Below are 23825 nucleotides of genomic sequence, written 5' to 3' on the forward strand. Positions count from 1 at the left end.
TTCACTAGATACAACCACTATTTCATGATAGAGGCAACATAGTAATTTATGTATTATTTGTAGTGATAACGATATTAATGTTCCTGTACACTTTCAACAATGCTGTCTTCAGAAAAATATATTTGTTCTAAATCTAATACGTTATCATGTTAGCGTAGATTAATGTTGCTAGGGAGGCTTTGGCAAAAGAATATTTCTGGTGTTATTTATACAGTTAACTCAGAACATGTCATCTCGAGTACCTGATCAACCCTGTGAATGGTCTCGACCTCGCACTTCAAAAGCGGGGAAAGAGAAATAAAACAACGAAAGGAGCTTAGAGGACCTTTTTCTGATAAAAAGGCACAGGTTTGATGTTGGACGAATTGAAATTCCAGATTTTGAAACCGAATGTACACTATCAAACATGTTGCGGGAGGAGAAAATATCAGAATATCTTAACGTTGCCAATAAATGATCGTGTCTGTATTTATAATATTATCACGACCACCTCTGTAATATAACGGTTAGCACCACTAGTTTCCTTCATCGGGGGCCCGGGCTTGATTCCCGATACAGACAGAAATTTAAGATTGACGTGAGGGTACATGCAGCTCATGTTCATTAGGGGTTGCTTGAAAAGAGTTGCACCACCTCGGGGTGAGAACAGAACTTTACGTATGTAAAATGCAGAATATCTGTGAACTATTGATATTGTGTAATGGGGGCCTATTTCTGTAAAAAATATTTGTCTACTGCCTTTTTGAATCCATTTTGTGAGGCTGTCACAAAACACTATAAAATGTCACATTGTGGTCTGTAGTACAATACGGTATGTTATTATTATTATTATTATTATTATTATTATTATTATTATTTATTTATTTATTTATTTATTTATTTATTTATTTATTTATTTATTTTGCACATTTTTGTGGTATTGATTAATTTACACTACATTTTTACATAGAATTTGAACCCATAAATTTCCGTACATTTCCAGTCGTGTCAATGACCACCGTCTTCTGCATGGTCTTGTAGAAGTTGGTGGTGACATCCAACTTCATTATTATTATTATTATTATTATTATTATTATTATTATTATTATTATTATTATTATTATTATTATTTTGGCTATCATGAAGACTGTGTTAATAGAATACAATGCATCTGTTGTGATGTGTGTGCTTTAAAACAGATGGCCTATTGTAGATTATTTGAAATTTACCATTGCTATAATAATTTGTTTGTAATTGTTAACCTTTACATTTTGTAAAGTGTTATGTATTAAATAAATGTACAAATCCTGAATCACTTCTTGTGATTTACTGCTACGATCCACTGTCTTTTCAAATCCATTTCGTGAGGTCGTGAAAGAAAGCTCTGTATTTAAGTATCTGTTAATGCACCCAACACAAGCATATCTTTCTGTCGGAACGTTGCGACAATAAAAAAATAATCATCTTAAGAAAACACTGTAAAATAATTGAATAAATGCATGTAAACATCACACATATTCCTGCTTCGTATGGTGAGCTGTTGATGAAGATACCTCTAAGTAGTTCTCGTAGTATCCACCCGCAGCAGCACGGTGCTATACGAACGGAGCCTATAGGCACTACAATAGCACAATGGCATTGATCTGGAAATAGTTTGGAACTCCATATATAGTTGAAAATAGCAAGTAGATAATTGAGTGCACTATGTGGAAGCTGTTTTAAAAATTCATATGGAATGGTGTCTGGGCTGGGACTAGATCTGCTGCATTTGTTGAGTTCTGTAACAATTTCTTGTAACTTTAAAATATCATTATAAGCATAGTTTGGTCTAGGTACAGTTTCACTTAAGTCTGTTGGGTCTCTAGTTGTTTTCATGTGAAGAAATTCAGGTCATTTAAACACTGTATGTACGAGTATGTACTGATTAAAGAATTACATACTCACCAATAGTATGGCAGTCGTGTTTCATCCTCTTCAACATATTCAGTCTCCTGTGAACGTTAATGGATATTAAGAAAAAAATGTTAGAAACAAAATAGCTTCTTGCACCAGCTATATTTGAGTAAAGAAAGCTGATCACAATTATTATTATCCTCCATAAGGAATTCGCAAGTACCAGTTCGTTTCCTAATACAGTAGTCTGTGCTATTTCGAAAAGTTTCATTCGTGGTAATTAGGCCCGTTAATTTACACCCATGTCTATGTGACAGACGGAAGTGCAGTGAACATTCTTGATTATAGATCAATGACATGCTTTTGATAATATTGTTACGCTGTTGCAAGTTCACATCGATATTATTTAACACAATGAAATCACAGATATTTTGATCCATTGTTTTTAACATTAGGAAAAAAAATGCCTGTCTAATGGTTGTAATTCAGAAGTTGTTTTTGCTGGAATGATTTGCATTCTTAACTTTTCAGGTTCATAGTTATCTAATGAAAGTACTTCATGTATTAAATTATTATCTTTGTGAGGTGCCTAGGAATCCAACAGTAAACAGTTCAATGGACCACTGTGAGGTAAAAATGTCAACTCCAGAAATATACAGATAAGGTCTTATGTTATTTTTCCAGATTTCGAACATTGCACAATTAAATTAGGGCTTTAAACATACCTTGCTGGACAGCTTGACTTGGTGACTTTGATTCCTGCAGTACAATAGACAGGGAGGGAGACATGCCTTGCGTGATACAATTGGCATAATTGTGAATGAATGTGTCTGTGCACTTTGTGATAATGTAACACCACACACTATCTTCTTCCCACGGCGATGAAGTGTTCTCCCTGAATGGAATCCTTTATTGATGCCAGATTGATCTACATTAATGTTACCTCTATTACAGTGGTAACACCAAACAAAGCACAAACACAGTTAAAAGGGGAAGGTAAGAGTACAATACACAATATAAGAAAACACTACACACTCGGAAAAACAGTAGCTAGCATAACGCGGATCTCCAACAAAACAAGTACGTAACTATCAGTAGGGGCAACTAGTGAACGACAAAACGGGAAGATGGAAGGGCTGGGAACCTACCAAAGGCATGGACATGGCTTAGATAGCAGATTCCGAAATGAATCACCGTGATCCTTAGTTTTTTAAAATATTATTTACAAGATAATTCTACAAATACATTCCAAGTTATGAGCTATAAGTTCAGTGATATACATAGGTTATTCGTAGCAGTGTAAATTCAAATTACAAATCAACTGTACATCTAGTTACCAATGCAGTAGTACAATGCAATTTACAGGTTATCCAAAATCTAGCGTACCTAAAGTGATACAGAACTATCAGAGGCAAACCCCAAGGGGAAATACTATTAAACTACAATATACATATTTTAGTGAAACAAAACGGGAATGCCTCGGAAACGAACAGGTAAGTCCAGCTGAAAAACTAAGGCGTCATAAGTAACTAATTTGGTGAATCTAGGTGAGGTTAGGGCATACTCCTGTATGAAAAGCAAATCGGAACATTACGGAAATTTTAGCAGGAACGGAATTCAAGAGTGCTTACCCGAGCAGAGTGCCATCCCCGAAGCCGGGGGACGTCAACCAGATAGGCTGCTCGCAGACAGATAAACCGAGACCGACAGAATTCAGGATACAGAATTGATTCGAACACTGCCTCGCTCACTATATATAGGAATTACTGGCCTTGGAGGCAACCAATCAGCATGCACGTGTTCCCTATTGCCACCTAGACTCACCAATCACAACCTTACTTTCGATCGCGAACTTTGACTAACATTCTAGAATACGCATGATCGCGAAAGTCGTATTTTTCCAGAATAGACAGAACACACTTTCTAGAACACATACCAACAAAGTAACACACCCTGTACAAAAGTTATGTAACTTTCTGGATCTTTCCCGGAACTATAGACAGAATTCTACTCTTTACAAATGCCTATGTTACAACATTATACAGTACAGGTTAGGTCAACAAAAATAAAACATCATATCGTATTTTTCAAACAAGGTCTTCAAAAAAATACACTCCACTCGCATTACATAGTTCACCTGTAACAATTAAATACATTCTCTCTGCTCTCCAGGAATGCAGTATGTTGTTAGTAGTTTCATCTTCTTCTTATTATTATTTTCATGTGACAAACTACATAATTTTTTGTGAACCTGTGTGAAAATCCTGCTTGAAAAACCATACCCATGTTGCACTTGCTGACAAAGGTAAATCAAGTGATTTGGCTTCCTCACGAGCCCATTTTTGTATGTTCATATCTTGCACTATCAAGTTGCTTGCACGATTTTCCATTAATTTCGTAAACACCAACTCATACAACTGCTTATATTTATTTGTGACCGTTAAACCCTCCAGTACTAACATGAAAAATCCTAGCATGAGTGCTAACATCAGTCTGTGAGTCGGAAGTTACAAACATGCATATTTCTTATGTTTTAAAACAAGTAAATCATTTATTAAAGAGAAACCACACTACAAAAATTCATTACTAAGCCTTGCAATGTTACTGTTAACGATAAAAAGGAAAAAGAAATAAATTCACCATTGTCAGGAGACAAACAAACAAACAAACAAAAATGATTAACCCTTTGCAGTCCAATTTTCTGTCACATGGTACAACAGTCTGGTCCAAATTAATTTTGCACATTTTTACCTAGTCAGATTAAATACAGAACTTTTATTAGTAACTACATTTATACTATTATTATGATTATTATATTATATAAACAGGAGTCTAGTGAGTTACTTACAGGTTTACACAAAGTTATCAGTGCAGGAGTGAAAAATAACTTAAAAACTGAAGTGGACTGATTTAGCTAGTTTCCTGACCTGATGAATAACTTAGTCTAGGAGGCTCACTATCATGAAATGTTACATTCCGGCAAACACTATTGTCGTTTGCATTCCTATTTGTATGTGCGAAAGTATTTCCAGCATCATTGTTACTCAAATTATCAACACTGACCTGAGAAGCATCATCATTGCCGTGTGCCATATCCCGTCCTCCACCCCAGTCCATTACCTTCATACATCATCTTGCTTTTGTAGCAGGCATTGGAACTTCCTCTTCTGAATCTTCAGAAACAGCATATGATGGTCTGGGATCATTCTGTGCTTTCTTACGCACAGGTCCATTTGCTGAAGTTTCACTTGCAGTGCTGTAATTCACTACACCTTCATCCTCACATGTCAGTTCTCTAAACTCTTCGTTTATTTAAAATAAATTATCATCGTCACTGCTGTCTACTAAACGTGCATACGTATTTCTCCTTCATTCATATTTGTCGCTTTTATATCGCAAATTCAACTGAGACAATTCGCATTCACAGATAAACATGCCTAGTACGACACGTGTGCACACTACTCAATGTAAACAAAAACACAGCTGACAGGCCGCAGGTAACCACGACGATACACGGCTACATATATCTCGTATTATTTCCATGGAGATAAAAGAACAGATTCCTTTGTGCACAAAAATTTGCTCTAGAAACATCAGGGATATCGATGTACCTCAATCAGGTCAAAGAACTTCAATAAATAACTTCTTAAATGGAACAAAACATAATGTCGAGGTGACCTCGACGTTAGACCAGTTATAATAAACCATGATCTCGAGGTCTCCTCGACGTTGGACCGTAAAAGGTTAACTAGGAATCAAATGCAGAAATAAATGCTCCTCATGATTAACTAGAAAACTTGGATAGTGACAATTCTTACAAAGATGCAATGAACAATTCACAGTCATAGTCGATCACCATGTTCATTCCTTCTTTTCAGAACAAGTTGGACAAACAACCACAATGTGCTCCAAGCACATGAACTTCCCACACAAATAGCACTTGTATTTTGTTTTACGATTTTTCTTTGGGTCGCAGTATTCACACTGGCCATACACTTTTTTTTCTCCTGTGTAGGCACCGACATGTTCTCAGCTGGGATGTTACAGATCTCTTGAATTCTCATTCAAGTCAGTCTTGGAACCTGATTGACTGTGGATCTTCTCCAATTAAATCAAATGCCCGTGTTTGTAAGGAAATTCTTCACATCATATTAGCTTTAGGATTGTTGTTGTTCATTGTCACAAAAGCATTTATAGCATCAATGTTCATCAAACTGTAGAAGATTAACATAGGCCACTGGCAAGTTTGCCTGGCACAGTTATACCCTGCACTAAGCTTATCAACCACATCAACACCCCCTTTCATGGCATTACACAACATGATCATTTCAGGTTTATCAGTGTTGGTGTCAGCTTTGTCGGCACGATGCATTGTGGATAAATGCTGCACATTTTTGCCTTTTCTGGGAATGTATGATACTAGGGTGGAATTTTCCTGGAACGCTAACATGGTAGAGTAGACTGGGTCTATTTTTACCTTCCAGAAATTCACAAGGTAACTACCTTTTTTCTTATAGTACCAAGTCAGTGTATGGTTTTTCAACAAACTTTCAGATAATTCTATGCTGGTGAACCAATTGTCCGTGGTCACAATCCTACCTGTATTGGCAGTAGGTTTCACTAATCTTTCAACTACTTCTTTTGTGCTGTTATCAACAGAATATGGGCCGTCGGGCTGTTTACCAACATATACCTCAAGGTATGACCTATAAAACATTTTAACACATACTGATGAATAGATTTTAATCCCATATTTATTGGTTTTGCTTCGGATGTACTGGCGGAAGCCACACCTTTCCCTGAAAGCCTCAAGTTTTTCGTCAACAGTTGTATACATGTGATAAATCTCATAATTAGACCGTATTGAAGATAAAGTATTAAAGTTAAAAACTTTTTATTTTATAACCACCTATTCAATACAAAGATAATGCACTCAATTATTTATAAAATATTCATGAGGTACATTGGTTAATAGGACATGTTTCGTTCGTCTTTGCGAACATCATCAGCTATAAATAACAAAGCCTAAGGTCAGGGCCCTGAGTTTATTTAAATGGTTAAAAATGTCGTTATATTAAAAGAATGGTAAAATTGTGATAAAAGTAACTGTATAGTATTAAAATTAGACTGTAACATAGTATAACGATTAGCATCAAGAATTTTTCATAAAGTACAATGAATATTGATAATCTGAAAAGTAAAAACAATCATAAGGGTTATTAAATTAGAAAAGATGTAATAGTAGACATTAAAAATACTTCGATGTTTGAAGCGTGGATTAATTGTAGAGTTGTTGGGTATAAACTTCAAGTTTGAAATCCATTAGACCGGTGAAAATATTTGCTAACGGTAACAGCGTGAATAGGACAAGGCAGGCCACTTGTTATTGCCTCTAGTGAATTGTGTTGGGTTGAGACAGATAATATTGTAGGCACTAAAATATGTTCGTATGTGATGCGTGGATAATGTTGAAAGCATGAATTTTAAATTTTTAAATCTGCTGTGATAGAAAGGGAGTGTCCGCTGACGTTAGCTGCATGAGGCAAGCCGCAAGCCGCTTGCCAGTTTGCCTCACGCAGCTAACGTCAGCGGACACTCCCTTTCTATCACAGCAGATTTAAAAATTTGAAGTTCATGCTTTCAACATTATCCACGCGTCACATACGAACATATTTTAGTGCCTACAATATTATCTGTCTCAACCCAACACAATTCACTAGAGGCAATAACAAGTGGCCTGCCTTGTCCTATTCACGCTGTTACCGCTAGCAAATATTTTCACCGGTCTAATGGATTTCAAACTTGAAGTTTATACCCAACAACTCTACAATTAATCCACGCTTCAAACATCGAAGTATTTTTAATGTCTACTATTACATCTTTTCTAATTTAATAACCCTTATGATTGTTTTTACTTTTCAGATTATCAATATTCATTGTACTTTATGAAAAATTCTTGATGCTAATCGTTATACTATGTTACAGTCTAATTTTAATACTATACAGTTACTTTTATCACAATTTTACCATTCTTTTAATATAACAACATTTTTAACCATTTAAATAAACTCAGGGCCCTGACCTTAGGCTTTGTTATTTATAGCTAATGATGTTCGCAAAGACGAACGAAACATGTCCTATTAACCAATGTACCTCATGAATATTTTATAAATAATTGAGTGCATTATCTTTGTATTGAATAGGTGGTTATAAAATAAAAAGTTTTTAACTTTAACAGTTGTATATTCAGATGGGGTGTAGTTAGCTTGACAATTTGCCACAAAACCGTCAAATACATTCCGAATTGCAGACATTTCATCTGTTTCTTGTCAGTGCAATCTCATTTCTTTGTTGCCAAATGCCTCAGCAGAAACATAAACCTCTCCAGTGACATAGTGAGCCGAAACATCTCAATGGATGTACTGTTAGTTTTCCAGTTCAATATTCTTGGTCGTAAGGTTCACGGGTTATAGAAAGATTTGTACAATCGACCAGAATGTTTAGAATTCTAGCATCAAAATAGCAGTTCCATATATCTACAATAGAAGTCAAATTTCTTGCCAGTCCTTTCATGCCAGGCAAATGAGTTATGAGATTCACTGAGCGAGTTCTCATATTTTGAGGGGGAATATGCATTTTCCATTTCATGACACCATCTTTTCCAATGAAGTGTGGAACATTACGTTGTTTTTTTTGGTTGTGTAGAAGTCCCATTATCAATATCTTGCTCATACTGGTATCTCCTCCACTTCCTGTTCCGACACCGAATCTTCTTCATGACGTTCAAGGTGATCTTCTTCCACAAAATCTTCAAAATCTTCTGCAGCCACATCATTCTCTTCAGATTCCAGTAATAATTTCAACACGTACTCTTGTTCACGTTCGTTATTCATTGTGTTTCATTTCCAGCAGAAAGTAGCACGAGAATCTAACTTCGGTCTGAGAGACCAAAATAAAGGAATTCTTGCTAAGAACTTGAGCCAGGCACTTAACATTTGTGCAAAAATAAGTAAACTGACCGATTTGAAAGTACCAATGAGCTAGTATAAGCAAAGCATGCACGCTAAATGTATAGGAGAATAATTGAGCGGGCAGTCTCAGAGACCGGATGTTAGTACTGGAGGGTTCAAGTAGAAGATGGCTTGGCAATAGAATCTGCTTTTGCAATATCTTCCTTAAAATGGTACAACTGCATCTCGTGCTTCAATCGAGGATATCTGTTTTTCATAGAGTTCCATGGTAAGTGAGGAAATGTTTGATTTGTCTTCCACTTCTTTGCATTCAACCATGTGTTTATAATCTTTCGTTTTTCTTCCAATGACTTTTAATCTTGTGTTTCCGGGCTCTGTGGACCTTCTGATGTTGATTCCTGTTTTGATGAAGGTGAAGTAGATTCTTCTGATGGAGATTCGTATTCGTTGGGCATTAACACTGTTTCAGATACTGGTTGGTATTCATTAATATCTAAAGTCTGCGTAAATATAACTGACCAACTACATTGATGATATAAATTTACTCATTCGGGACAAATATTTCAGGTTCCCTATGGGAATTAACATCTATGTCATCTGATGGCCAGGCAAGCATCAATTTTTGGAAATGAAACAAAGTCTCTCATAGTGCATTGGCACTGCCGGTGGCTCCAAGTAGCCTACGCAGTAGCCTCCACGGTAGGCACTAGCCATGCATCTTGGTTGGGTGTGCTATTTACCAACTGATGAGCCCAATTTAGCACACTAGGGCAAAACACTGGCAACCAGGAATGAGTTAGCTGGAAAATTTATCATGCCCAATAACGGACCATTTATGTTGGTATTATAAATTTACTCATTTGGGACAAATATTTAAGAGTGTTCATTTTTATAGGTAGAAGCTTACTTCCGGAATTATCCGTATACTACTCGCAATGCCCACTGCACTCACAGTGTTGTGTGTCTCTCTCTCTCTCTCTCCATCGCGCAAGCAGTTCAAAATAAATTCACTCCGATTGGACACTGACGATCTCCACTCGCACATCTTTACCGCCCTGTAACTCGTAGACACATGCACGATAGGTTGTAATATTCGAGGGCTTAACATATTTCAGTGTGCTCTTTCAGATGGTGTATAAATTGGTTTCAAGTTTTCTTAACATTGAATGATGGTCTCTTGTTAGTACATCCATTAGGTGCAAGCCCGTGTAGGGATGTAATAATGTGGTAAAAATGGAGGGTATGGTTTGGGAATCTACTTTAGTGAAATGGGTAGTTAGGGGTATGCGAGACAGGAAGAGGTGGGAACTGCTGGGCTACAGGAGCAAGCAATTAAATGAAAAATATGATACTCTTTAGTAAATTTAAGTAACAAATTTGTAGTGAACATATACAAATATTTTCATGTAATGGAGCTGCTAGAAACTTTTCAAAAATATATCAAACCTATAAACATTTTTGATAATTATAATGGATAAGTATTTTTGTTGCCTCCATTTTTTAAAAAGGACAGGACTTTGTGTCTCGCACTGCACACACACCGTATAGTGCCCACTAGACCTCCGTGAATTGACCTCCACTCAACCCATTTAGTTGTAAAAGGTACTGCTAAAAGGATGTTTGAAGACTCTTTTGTTCTAGAAAGGCTATTTTATAACTATAATAATGTTTTTATTGACTCCTATAGTTTTTGTTTTTTTGAAGCCCCCTATGAAAAATCCAAACCCCCAAAAATAAATCCTGGGTGCGGCCTTGCTTTGTCATTAACTATGATAGCTTAGAAGCCTTGTTTTCATAAGCTTGCATTACACTTTTTTTTTAATAGAATTTTTCTGTTCAACACATCTGTTGTAATGTTGAACTTGGCCCACAGTTGTAGAATAACTTGATGAAGTGTATTCTTGTGAATATGTTATTTATTTCTGCGATCTTGTATAGATAAACTAAATTTGGTTTAAGAAGAATCCTTGTTAAGAAATTGTAGTTGTTCTTGCTATGAATATCATGAATTTATTTTTCATATCATTGTTACGTACATTACAGGAAAGGGAATGGCTTGAGCATCCCTCCTGGCTGGCTGTGTTACCTTTCTCCAGAAATTATTCGAAGCTTGAGAGTAAGGCAGAAGCACGACGAGGACGAACTGCCATTTACCAAAGCTTCTGATGTGTATGCTTTCGGGTAGGTATTATGTTTGTATTACTACTCTTAAGATTTTGAACATTATAATTTGTATCATTATTTATTAATTTACCAGCAAGATACCTCCAGTGTATTGCATTCAGTGGGATGCATTTCCCTTTCTTTTTGTAGTATGCTGTTCAGTGTGGCATTCAGAATGCAGACTGCCTTGCTGAATGACTTGAACATCTCCATTATCTTTTGCTTAATTATCTGTGTAACCTATCCTGCTTACATGATCTTACTTTGAAATCATAAAATACAGGGACAAACCACTGTTTCCTAGGTCTCCCTCTGCTTTTCTTACCCTGTGCAGTGCTTTCTTACAAACCGACCTTCCTCCATCCATCTTGCATGACTTCACCTCCAAGGCCAGTCCACAAGTATAGCTTCATATACAGTATATATTGTTTGTTCCTAACTTACCCATTATACCTACATTATGAATATCACTCTCTTATTTTTCCCATCTATAATACCAGCAGTTATTCTTACCACTTTTATCTGCATTTCTCATATAGTGAATATGAAATATGGAGTCCATCCAACTTTTGATCTTATACAGTAAGGTCAGCCTGAAAGAGCAGTGTATGGATAATTTGGTCTTCAAACTTGTTTCTCTTTTACCTTAAGCTATCAGTTGCAACTACAAGTGAATATTTTTGCTTTGTTACACATAGATCTGAATTACTGCCATTCGAGGAGATTACACAACTGAAGTATTTGAAGTATTGCTATTCTAATTTAACTTTTTATTTTCTTAGACTTCTTCCCTGTCAACATCATGTTGGTGAATCATAAGATGGATTCTGGGTCATTTTCTCTGTGTCCTGTAGATTATTCATCTATCTTTCTCTTGTTGACCATACTAGTGGAGTTGTTTAATGCCCTTGTCCAGCAAGAAGGGGTTTAAAGCTCAGGTCCCCAGAGAAGTCACATTTTCAAATTTCTTTCACAGTAGATAACTGTCTATTCTTCTCACAGTATTTTTCAGTTATTACAACAAGGTAACTACACTACTAGGTAGGCTACTCCGGCGGTTGAAACTCCCATTGGCTGGAGCGCTATAATGTCACGCGGTATGAACGATAGCAGGTAGGATACACAGTCGCAGTACAGCAAGCCTGTCAGTTCTCGCGCCTGTGAAACATCTTTCCAATCCTTCATCAAATAATAATCTGATTCAGTCTGATTCAATAAGTACTGGTACTTCCAATAGATTTAAAAGCAAGATGAGTGAAAATGCGTTAAATTTCATCACATGCTGAGCAGGAAGAACATCAACTATCAAATACATTACATACAATACGATAAGAAATAAAATATTGCCACTCACTCAAAATGATTAATTTCTTTCCTGATGAAGTAAACATTTAGATCAAATAACATAGCAAAATATGCATCATATAGATATCTTTATGGAATTATATTAAAGTATTAAAACTTGTGTGTAAGAAGACTTAATTAGTTGATGAACCAACCCAAACTTAGCCTTCTTATTGGCATATTTTCTCAGTGCTAGTTCCTTACTCTTTGCATTTAAATGCTGTATCTTAATATATGCCCTGATCCTTACATAGAGACAAATTATTTTGTCATGGAATACTGGAAATTTTGACTTAATAATAGATATGAGTTTTTTCATTACATTTTTGCATCCAGATACAGTCTGACCGTGAAACACACCAAATATAATTTCGAACTGGGATATGTTTTGTAACCACTCATGACTGGAATGTGTGAGGCCCCCTTTTGAAATAACTGAGATCCAGTCACAGGTGTCTTCTTGCGGCAGTGAAGAGTTTTCTTTCCAGGCACTAAGAGTTTTGTCAATTGAGCGACACTTGAAAGCCACATAACCCGCGAGGTATTTTAGGGAACCTTGGGTGACATCCTCCCCTCCTACTAACTTAACATGAACTCTCCTCCCTTAACAGCTCGGTTTCAACGTTGTCGACAGACATTTCAGTCTCTGAAGACTCGTCAACAATGTCAGTGCACAGCTCATTTGTGACAAAGTCCATTCAATTTTCTTCAGACTCGGGTTCCACAAGACTTGTTGATGGGTCTTTGAAGTCTTCTCCGACCGACGTGCGTCCAGATAAATGAATTGAATTTGCATTTCCCGATAATAACAGCAGCCTAATTCAATTTCTCCCTTCAGATGGAGTTTGGTTGTTATAAAAGGCTCCCAACCCATGAACAAGAGAGAAAAAGTTCTCCAAACAATCCTGGTTTAGGCGCAATGTTAGTATGTAAGAAATACCTTGCCCTTTCAGGTTCCCAAAAAGTCAGAGTAATGACTTAATTGAAATTACAAATCCCTTCTGAAAAGGTAGTAAACTGTTTCTTCTGCCAACCCTTATTTGGGAGATAATGTTCAGAAATCCTTTCAGGGTAATTTCTTGGGTGTGAAGATTAAGTCTGTAGCCACTTCTGAGTGGAGTTTTATGGTACTTGGGAATTCTAGAATTTAATACATCGAATACGTCATTAACCAACTCGAAGAACTCACTTCCGTGGTCTTTATGCAGGAAGTATTTAACTGCCTTAGCAGTACGCCAAGAAAACAGCTGTTCGACTGATCTTACATTTTGATGAGATCATCCAGCTAAACTCAGGTGAACATCATTGATATGATACGTTGATGTTAGGTCTCCACTTTGGTGTGCTAACAATTCTTGTATCATACCACTATGTACTTCATTTCCGTCAGGCAGCACAAAACCTTCATCTAAGAAATGATTCCTCAAAAGCTTTAAAAGATGAGGCACATCACAGAAAACCCACATTTTTATTAATTTGTCCACGGGATTATACACTGACTGACAGAGCAAATGCAACACCAAGAAGGAGTGGTCAGAACTTTATGCCAATTGCAGGGTAGACTGACGTCACTGAGGTATGCTCATGATGTGAAATGCGCCGCTGTGCTGCGCACGTAGCGAACGATAAATGGGACACGGCGTTGGCGAATGGCCCACTTCGTACCGTGATTTCTCAGCCGACAGTCATTGTAGAACGTGTTGTCGTGTGCCACAGGACACGTGTATAGCTAAGAATGCCAGGCCGCCATCAACGGAGGCATTTCCAGCAGACAGACGACTTTACGAGGGGTACGGTGATCGGGCTGAGAAGGGCAGGTTGGTCGCTTCGTCAAATCGCAGCCGATACCCATAGGGATGTGTCCACGGTGCAGCGCCTGTGGCGAAGATGGTTGGCGCAGGGACATGTGGCACGTGCGAGGGGTCCAGGCGCAGCCCGAGTGACGTCAGCACGCAAGGATCGGCGCATCCGCCGCCAAGCGGTGGCAGCCCCGCACGCCACGTCAACCGCCATTCTTCAGCATGTGCAAGACACCCTGGCTGTTCCAATATCGACCAGAACAATTTCCCGTCGATTGGGTGAAGGAGGCCTGCACTCCCGGCGTCCGCTCAGAAGACTACCATTGACTCCACAGCATAGACGTGCACGCCTGGCATGGTGCCGGGCTAGAGCGACTTGGATGAGGGAATGGCAGAACGTCGTGTTCTCCGATGAGTCACGCTTCTGTTCTGTCAGTGATAGTCACCGCAGACGAGTGTGGCGTCGGCGTGGAGAAAGGTCAAATCCGGCAGTAACTGTGGAGCGCCCTACCGCTAGACAACGCGGCATCATAGTTTGGGGCGCTATTGCGTATGATTCCACGTCACCTCTAGTGCGTATTCAAGGCACGTTAAATGCCCACCGCTACGTGCAGCATGTGCTGCGGCCGGTGGCACTCCCGTACCTTCAGGGGCTGCCCAATGCTCTGTTTCAGCAGGATAATGCCCGCCCACACACTGCTCGCATCTCCCAACAGGCTCTACGAGGTGTACAGATGCTTCCGTGGCCAGCGTACTCTCCGGATCTCTCACCAATCGAACACGTGTGGGATCTCATTGGACGCCGTTTGCAAACTCTGCCCCAGCCTCGTACGGACGACCAACTGTGGCAAATGGTTGACAGAGAATGGAGAACCATCCCTCAGGACACCATCCGCACTCTTATTGACTCTGTACCTCGACGTGTTTCTGCGTGCATCGCCGCTCGCGGTGGTCCTACATCCTACTGAGTCGATGCCGTGCGCATTGTGTAACCTGCATATCGGTTTGAAATAAACATCAATTATTCGTCCGTGCCGTCTCTGTTTTTTCCCCAACTTTCATCCCTTTCGAACCACTCCTTCTTGGTGTTGCATTTGCTCTGTCAGTCAGTGTAAAAGAAAGTGTTAGCCATATTTACATGCAGCTCTTTCCACACTTTAGCATTTTTAATGTGGCAAGCTTCATTGTTTGTAATAATGTCCTGCAGAAGTTTGGCTGTCATGGTCTTGTCAAAGTCATAATACACAGGTTGTTTCCATTGAGAAAACAAACCTTGAACCATGACTGCTAGGATGTTCTTGTAGGGACGCAGTATTACATCACCCGTTGAATCATAACAAATACGAGAGTCAATCTTCATCTCATTAAAACTCAAGACAGCATATTTTTCCAGTTCTTGAAAATTTACTGTGCGAGACTTTAATAAACAGAGCACTTCCTCCAAAATACCAAGTCTGCATTTCAGTTTTCTAGCAGGTAAAGGAGTGTTTCTCCTTCTAAGGTACGCATAAGCCTTCTTATAAAGTGCCCGTAATGCAAGAGCACTTGCGACGTCTTCTGAGGACCATTTCACTCTCTGTTTCGCGCTTACAAGACACCGTATCTGTCCTTGCGTAAAACATTTTAACAGTATTTTCTCTACCTCTTTTCTGATAACATTTTTTGTCACTTTGGGTGGTGACTGTCGTCTTTTGACTGATACGACATACCTTGGACCTCTACATTTTTTAAGCACGTCTTGTGTAGCAATCCAATGTAGCAACATGCTTCCTTTTTAATGCTTCAACTTGTCTTTGAAGTTTTTCTATTGCTTTGTCCTTATTATCTTTAATTGTGTCGGTAATAGTTGACTGGTTGAGTTTTCTCTTCTTAGGGGATAATGATGTGAGAGTAGACATCACCCGTTTCCTGATATTTCGGCTTTCATGCCGTATATCTCGTTCAGTGGAGAGCTGTGTAATGCCAATACATACGTGTTATAGAACAGTGTTTTGGACACCATTAGGCCAAAGTTTTCAAAGAGGACAGATATGGAAGTAAGGAATACATAACATCGATGTAGTTTCACTTGTACTAGATCCTTCAATAGTAAAACCTCCATGCCAGTTGGGAATAAATTGAGATGGTACAGCATCTGGGCATAGTATTTTCTTGGTCGGCAAACCTAAAGGCTCATTTATCATCTCTCGCTCGTAATCCGTTGGAAGGAACAGAACATACGCGAGAATTGTCCGGATTAAACATACCAGTTCGCTTACAGCGAGAAATCCACAAAAGCTATAACTCGTCATTTTTTGGAAACCTGTGATACATAACACCGGTACATTTAAATCCATAATTACGACACTGCGGCACAGCACAATAAATGCGACTTTAAACATTTCTACTCATCATTACACTGCACGGGTTCACACCAGATCAAAGAATAAAGCAGAACTAACTGAAAAGATCAGCAGTAGAAACACGTGTTTCGTCAGAACGGAGAACGAGTGCTGTCTTCATACCACGTGACATCACGCAGAAGGAGGCAGGGAGAGAGACAAGTGAGCGCGATGCGGGAAGACACCTCCCTGTTATTACATGTTAAAAACATGATTGTACTTGGCCGTGCCAGGAACTACTGCTTGTCTACGCCAGCTGCTCTTGTCATCCAGGTCTGTCGCCAGGTACAGTAGTATGCTAAATCTATTACTGCTCAGTCCATCTGGCGGTCCTTGGTGAGACAGTAGTTCCTTTCATTCTAACATCAATAGCCCCCGAACGATTGACTCACTTTCCTTTCTGAATTTGTCCTGTAGTGTACAAATTTTCTTCTCTTAAATTAGATCTTGTCCTGTATGTTTGTCATGCGAGACTTATGTAATGACTGTACTTGCTCCATTGACATGCTCGCTGCTTGCCTTGCTGTCACTTACCAACTGTGATGAACAAACGCCAGTCCCGCTTCACCCAAGTGAATTGTATTTTGACTATATGAGTGGTGTTATGCCAGAATGAACTAAGCAACATTCAGTTAGTTTTGAGAAATAAAGGACTGAAGTTACAAATTTTCAGCAATTTATTTATTTATTTATTTATTCAAAAAGATTTATAGATATACATGTGACATGGTGCATAATGGTTGTGAAAAACTTTTACAAGCATTTTGAGCCTCGCAGCACATTATGTAATTTCGGTATCTGTCCACTTCAGGTTATTTAGTTTCCTCACCACATTAATACACTTAACATACAAAATATAAAACAAAGGTTTTTTTTTTTTTTTTTTTTTTGCAGTACATGCATACATAGATCTATTTTTCAACTGATACACACAGAAACAATTTAAATATTTACGTAAATACAGCTTGAATAAAGAATTATTGGAGTTTGGGAAGAACGTTTGACTAAAGGCAATGCTTTCCTATTAGCAATGTAGTTATTGAATTACTCATCTTCTTCATTGCTGCTACTTCTCATTTCTCTTACCTCTGCCATTTTTAGTCCCTGATAGAATTCATGGTATATTGGGGGAACATACATTAGAAGGCTCTGAGTATCTTTCAATTTCTCAGGACGTAGAGTGCACCCTGATGGATACAGCGTAAGCAGAGCAGTTTGACTGAGAATACAGTGGCGAGTTTTTTGTCGCTTGTTGAAATTCGCTTAAGAATATTCTTCCATGTCATTGTGAGTGTATTTGTACTCCATTATCCCTGGTTTCTCTTTTGAAAATCTCATTTCCTTAATCCTCAGCCAGTGAATCTTTTCTCCAGAAAGATTTCCTTTCCTGTTAGTCATTGCTTTTCGCAGTTCCATTGTACTTTTGAAGTCGCTACAATCCATTTTTACTACTTCTAATTTACCTTTTTTTTTACTCCGACATTCTCTAAAGTATCATAAAGCTGTTTTGGGGCAAAAATTTCTGGATAATTCTGTAGTTTTTTCTATACATCCCCAAAATCACTGTCATTCGGAAGGTACGAGTGACCAGGTTCTGCAGATTTGTGGATAATTTCTTCAATATTATTTTTGTCACTCTGTACTAAATATATCCACATTGTCAATTTTAAAGTTCCTGTTTTGCCCCCTCACACGAATCAGACCATGCTATCATCCTGAGACCAGTGTCATGAGATTTGACATACTTCAACATACAAGAGGTCACCTCTTCAGATCCTCTTGAAGCGATACCTTCATTCCAGCAATGCATTGTTGCCTTTCCACTTCTAAAATTATGTTTGTCCACATTGAAGCAGGAGAGTTGCTGTTTGTATTATGCAATGCCTTTTGTCAATTTTGGAAGCATTAATGCTTTCTACAAATCAAACGACAATACTGTGATATTATCTTCAGTCTACGAATTCTCCATATCCATTTTCAGACTATCACCTGTAGCTTCAACCTTCCTGTGGTGCAGTTCCTGCTCCTTTCTTAATCTTAGTGGCTTCTCAGTTTCCACCTCGCTAGGTCTAAGTGTCTCTTCCGCTTTCATTAGCTCTTTTGCTAGTGGCTTGATATCGCACCGACACAGATACTGTAGGTCTTAGGAGTTGGAAGGAAGCGGCCATGGCGTTTGCCTGGTGTGAAAATGGGAAACCATGGAAAACCATCTTCAGGTCTGTCAACAGTGGGATTCGAACCCACTATCTCCCGGATACAAGCTCACAGTCGCACGCCCCTAACCGCATGGCCAACTCACCCGATCATTAGTGTATTTAGCCTGTTGCATGTTTGACATGTATCCTTTTGGAGAGGCTTGAAACTGAGACTAAAATCTCATCTGAATATCTTTTACAGTGATTGGCTGGGAGGTTTTACATTAGGATCTTCTTTTTTCAGCTCATCAGTTATTTGTCTATACATCAGACTAAGATTAAGCCTAGTGTTCAAGTACTTTTTTTATTAATCTTTTGCAGTATTGACTCACTGTAGTGGGAAAACTATTAATATGATTATGGATGTGAATAATCGTTGAATCAGCACTTTAAGAGGTACGTGTTTTCTTCGCTTGTCACTAAAAGATGCGGTCTTTTCTTTGGCTATAGCTCGATGTACTTTGTTGCCAGAAATCTGCAGTGTCTTTAAATATGTTTCTCTACATACCTTCACATCATTCCCATCTGCACTAGGAATATAATAATGCCTTGAAAACTTCTCATTGGATTTAGAACGTTTCCTTTTGATGAGGGCAGTTATAACTGAACCTGATATTATTGACGTCTCCACATCCCAAGACCCACTCTCGTAAATAGTTTCAAAAAATTTTATTTTCTCCTTACAATTTATCTTTTGCCAGCATTTTCCTCTATATGTCTTTCCTTGGACAGTCTCCCCTTTGCTGTTAACATAAATTTCCCCATTATTTCATTTCTTCTTCCTTAGAGTTTTCTTCCATTGTTCTTTGTTTCCTTTTTTCCTCTTATTACCAGAAATTTCACGTTCATCTGAAAATCAAATTATTTAGAACTATAAATAAATTCATTTTACAAAATCAATTTATTATGTATGCCAAATATGAAACCAGATAAAGTTTTTCAGTTTCATTACTTTTGTGGCTCATGAATATGCCAGATACACATGTGCCAATTCTTTAAGGAGATCTTTTGCCAGAGTGAACCAACTCCACATAAAATAGTATTACCCTCCCTAAATAAAAAGACAATTTCTTAGCACATGGTCAATCTTTATCTTCCTTCATTATTGGATGGCAACACTGGACGAAATATCAACATGTACTCGCTATCAATTGTGCAGTGACCCTAGGTTTACCATTCATGAAAATGGTTCATTTTGGCATGTGAGAAAAGCAATGTAACCTCGAATATAAGAGTTTGTTCTATAAACGAAAGTATCCCTAGTTATTTAAATCCACTTCCCAGCTAATGATTGAGAGGGGTCATCACTGAGTTCATACACATTGGATGAACCAGAACTAAATGGCTTGTCTTCACTTTCAGCATTGTTTTCTGCCATCACACAGGAGCACGCACGCGACCTACGTACCGAGGTAGTCATATTGTGTTGTCACATCGTTCACTTTGGAATACAAAAATGAATAGTACCAACCTTCTGCCTTGCTACAGCAATGATACGAGCCGAGTTGTCAGATAGTTCTCTTTGGCTGAGACAAAACGAAATCTCAACATTTTAAAACTGTGAATAGCTCGATTTTTTACAAAATATCGCTTAGTTCATTCTGACATAAGACCACTCATATAATACCTGGTCTACACCTGCTCTGCAACGATCACCTTCTGGTGTGCAGCTGCTGTGATTTTCATCAATCTTTCTTTGCTTATTACTACCCTCTTTTCCACAATGTTGTGATTCATTTACCGTGGACGTTATCAAAGAACTGCCCTGATATTTTTTACTTTGCTTGAAAATTAGCATATTGATTAATTTTGTTTAATGTGTAGGTACTGAATGGTGTTAGGTAAGGCTGTAATCTTTCATCTTCATTGTTAATAGTTTACATGGCTCATCTACTGAAAGGTATAAAGTGGCAGGGAGGGATTTAATTACGGTAGGTGGAAAGGTAGTGGGCAGTTTGGATTATGCCGACGACTTGGTCTTAATGGCAGATTGTGCTGAAAGCCTGCAATCTAATATCTTGAAACTTGAAAATAGGTGCAATGAGTATAATATGAAAATGAGCCTTTCCAAGACTAAAGTGATGTCAGTAGGTAAGGAACCTAAGAGAATTGAATGTCACGTTGGAAATACAAAACTGGAACAGGTAGATCGTTTCAAGTATTTACGATGTGAAGTCTTCCAGTATGGTAGTATAGTAAGTGATATTGAATCAAGATGCAGCAAAGCTAATGCAGTGAGTTTGAAGTGGCAGTCAACAGTATTCTGTAAGAAGGAAGTCGACTCCTGAACAAAACTATCTTTACTCCGGTATGTTTAGACAACTTTGCTTTACAGGAGTGAAAACTGGGTGAATTCAGGATATCTTGTTCATAAGTCAGAAACAACAGACATGAAAGTAGTGAGAATGATCGCTGGTGAAACAGGTGGGAACAAATACAGGAGGTTCTTGGAATGATGATATAGAATCTAAGTTAGGAATGAACTCGATTGTTGGAGCGGTACGCATAAATCATTCGGCAGTGAGGTCATGGAGATGAATGGAGGAGAATAGTTTACCTAGGAAAATAATGGACTTGGTCATGGGGGATGAAAGATGTAAAGAGAGACCAAGGCAACGATGATTCGACTCAATTTCTAATGATTTAAAGAACTAAATGAGGCCACAGAGCTAGTTACAAATTGAGGACTGTGGCTGCATTTAATAAATTGACAGAGGCTTGCAGACTGAATGCTGAAAGGCATAACAGTCTATAATGATGTATGTATTCTGCCCTACAATGCTCTTAATTCCAATCAGGCGAATGCCGAGCTCGAACCAAGAACACCATAGTGAACAAAACTCCCACCAGCGTGGGCTCGTGCACATACCTTACCCGCGTTACATATCCATGCTCAGCAACTCAGTCGCACATGTCTCAGGGATACAGGGTATAACAAAGGGCGAAATACAATCAAACACGTGGATATGCATGAAAGCTAGGTAAGAACAACCAAAATTAAAATGAAAATACGGGAAACAACGCTGCATTCACAGTGAACATAAATGTATTTATTACAATAAAAAAATTATCCAAATATTTACAAGAAGTTAAAATCTCAAATAATTTTTTTTTAATAGTTTATCACAGATGACTTCCAGGTCACAATCTTATCGTACTGCCAGGTTGGAACAAGCATGAATCACGGAATAAGTCAAAAGTAACGAGAAAGGATAATTTTCTGTACAAAAACACGTCAGAAGATCCCTGCTTGCTACACAATGTCAAGGCCGGGGGAGGCTCTCACTGCGAATACTTGAGCTAGGGCAGACAGCTTAATTACTTTCCCTAGCCGGTGACGTAAAACTTGACTTCCTTAACCCCACAAAAAACGGGATGTGTGTCGGCCCAGCTCCCCTTGGGAGTGCTCAGCTGATCGGATAAAGACATTCCTGCCGTGTACCTCAATTCCCTTCTATAATCACATGATATAACATTCTTAGCGCCGAAATTATTTAATCATTATCTTATCTCTGCCTCCATTGGGCTTATCCATAAATCACGTTCTCTTATATCTGCCTCCACTGGGCTTATCCATAAGTATACAAGGACTCAATTCCCTGGCGCTACCACGGCCAGAATAATGCATAATATTCACATCACAATGATCATCATTTACTTGCGCTCGGCATCACAATAACAATACGTGCAATCAGCAAGAAGTTTATGTAAAGATATCTCAAGCAACATGGCACACACACCCAGCCCCGTTAGCCTATGTGAGTCAAGGAGTAAGTCTCGATCTCCTCTGAATTACGTACTATCTCAAATAAATATAGGCTACGCTGCACTAACTACCGTATGTGGTTAACAGACCTAGCAAACATGACCAAGACGGAACAGATACCACAAAATAAAGAAATTTTAAAAATCGAAATTATACAAGTGGGAATATACAACCTACTGCCTATCCTACTGTCCTGAGTTCGAGGTCTGTACCTGATTACTCTAAACAAATTGTTATTTACATCAGACAGCTATTGTTGTGGCTGACGGCCACCCTAAACCTAACTGCAATAATTTACATGCTTAGAACCAATTGGAGCGATCTAACCTGGACGTATCGATGGCATTGCGAGGCAGCCCCTCTATGGACCCCTGGATTTTACTCCATGATGGCTGATGAAGGCTTCTCCTGCAGCTTCCTCGAAGGTTGTGAGGTGTCTCCTTCGGCGTCGTGATGAGCACGCCTTCCTGGTGTCCCTGTGTCGATGCTCGGGGTCTTGACAGCTCCTGCCTTCTCCAACTCGCCGTACTTCTTTCTTGATCTCAGCGTGTCGTTGCTCCCGCTGGGTCGGTGAAGGGAAAACTGTAGAGAGACGTGTTACAGAGGGTTCCAATTCGATGCCTGTTTCCACAAACGCCCCCTCTTGCACGCTTCTAAGTTCGGTTCTCTACTAGAGTTTAGTCTTATGATTCAAGAATTCACTTATTCACATAATATGGTGACAAGATCTTGTTGTCCTCTCATATAAATGTTACTCTCAACTACCAGAAATAATCCGAGCTATTATTATTCTCCGTACTTCCTTTCTAACAATCGGTCCTCAAAGTCATATGAAGCTACTAGCTAGGCAGTTAAGTCATAGGCAGTACATCTTCTCATGACAGGCAAGCCAGCACATGTAGTATGAAAATTTCAACTTAGTCATGCAGGTTGCTTACTTACTTACTTTTCCGAATAGATCGTGCCTGGTGTTGGTGGCTTGCAGCTCAGATGCTAGTCTCAATGTTAGCTCGGAGTCTTATCACACAGTCCCGACAGCAAGACAGTCAAGGAATGAATCTCGAGCGCTCCGCGGCTCCATATATATAATACGGCTCGCTTACCCACGCTAACGAGTTACCCGCGACATTCTCCCGCTCGCGGCTTGTATGCATAATGCGCGCCAAGTACTTATCTCCCTTATGCATTTCTCACTATGCTCATGCCGCATATCAAAATCTTGTGCCGATTACGGAGGTTGCAATTTTCTCATCAAATCAAATGCATCTATTCTGTCCTCAAGGATATAAATTAATTTCTTTCTTCACTCCAAATCCTTTGTTGGCACGCTACAT

General features: G+C 38.7%; 1 protein-coding gene across 1 annotated transcript in view; it reads left to right on the plus strand.

Annotated features, from left to right (window-relative positions):
- Positions 1-23825, plus strand: part of ksr (kinase suppressor of ras) — a 509869-nt gene that overhangs the window by 433949 nt on the left and 52095 nt on the right. Inside the window, exon 15 of the mRNA XM_067141756.2 lies at positions 10887-11024. Coding sequence (XP_066997857.1) covers positions 10887-11024 — 138 coding nt within the window. The remainder of the gene's footprint in view (positions 1-10886; positions 11025-23825) is intronic.

Source organism: Anabrus simplex, chromosome 2, assembly GCF_040414725.1.
Source record: "Anabrus simplex isolate iqAnaSimp1 chromosome 2, ASM4041472v1, whole genome shotgun sequence".
Classification (NCBI taxonomy): domain Eukaryota; kingdom Metazoa; phylum Arthropoda; class Insecta; order Orthoptera; family Tettigoniidae; genus Anabrus; species Anabrus simplex.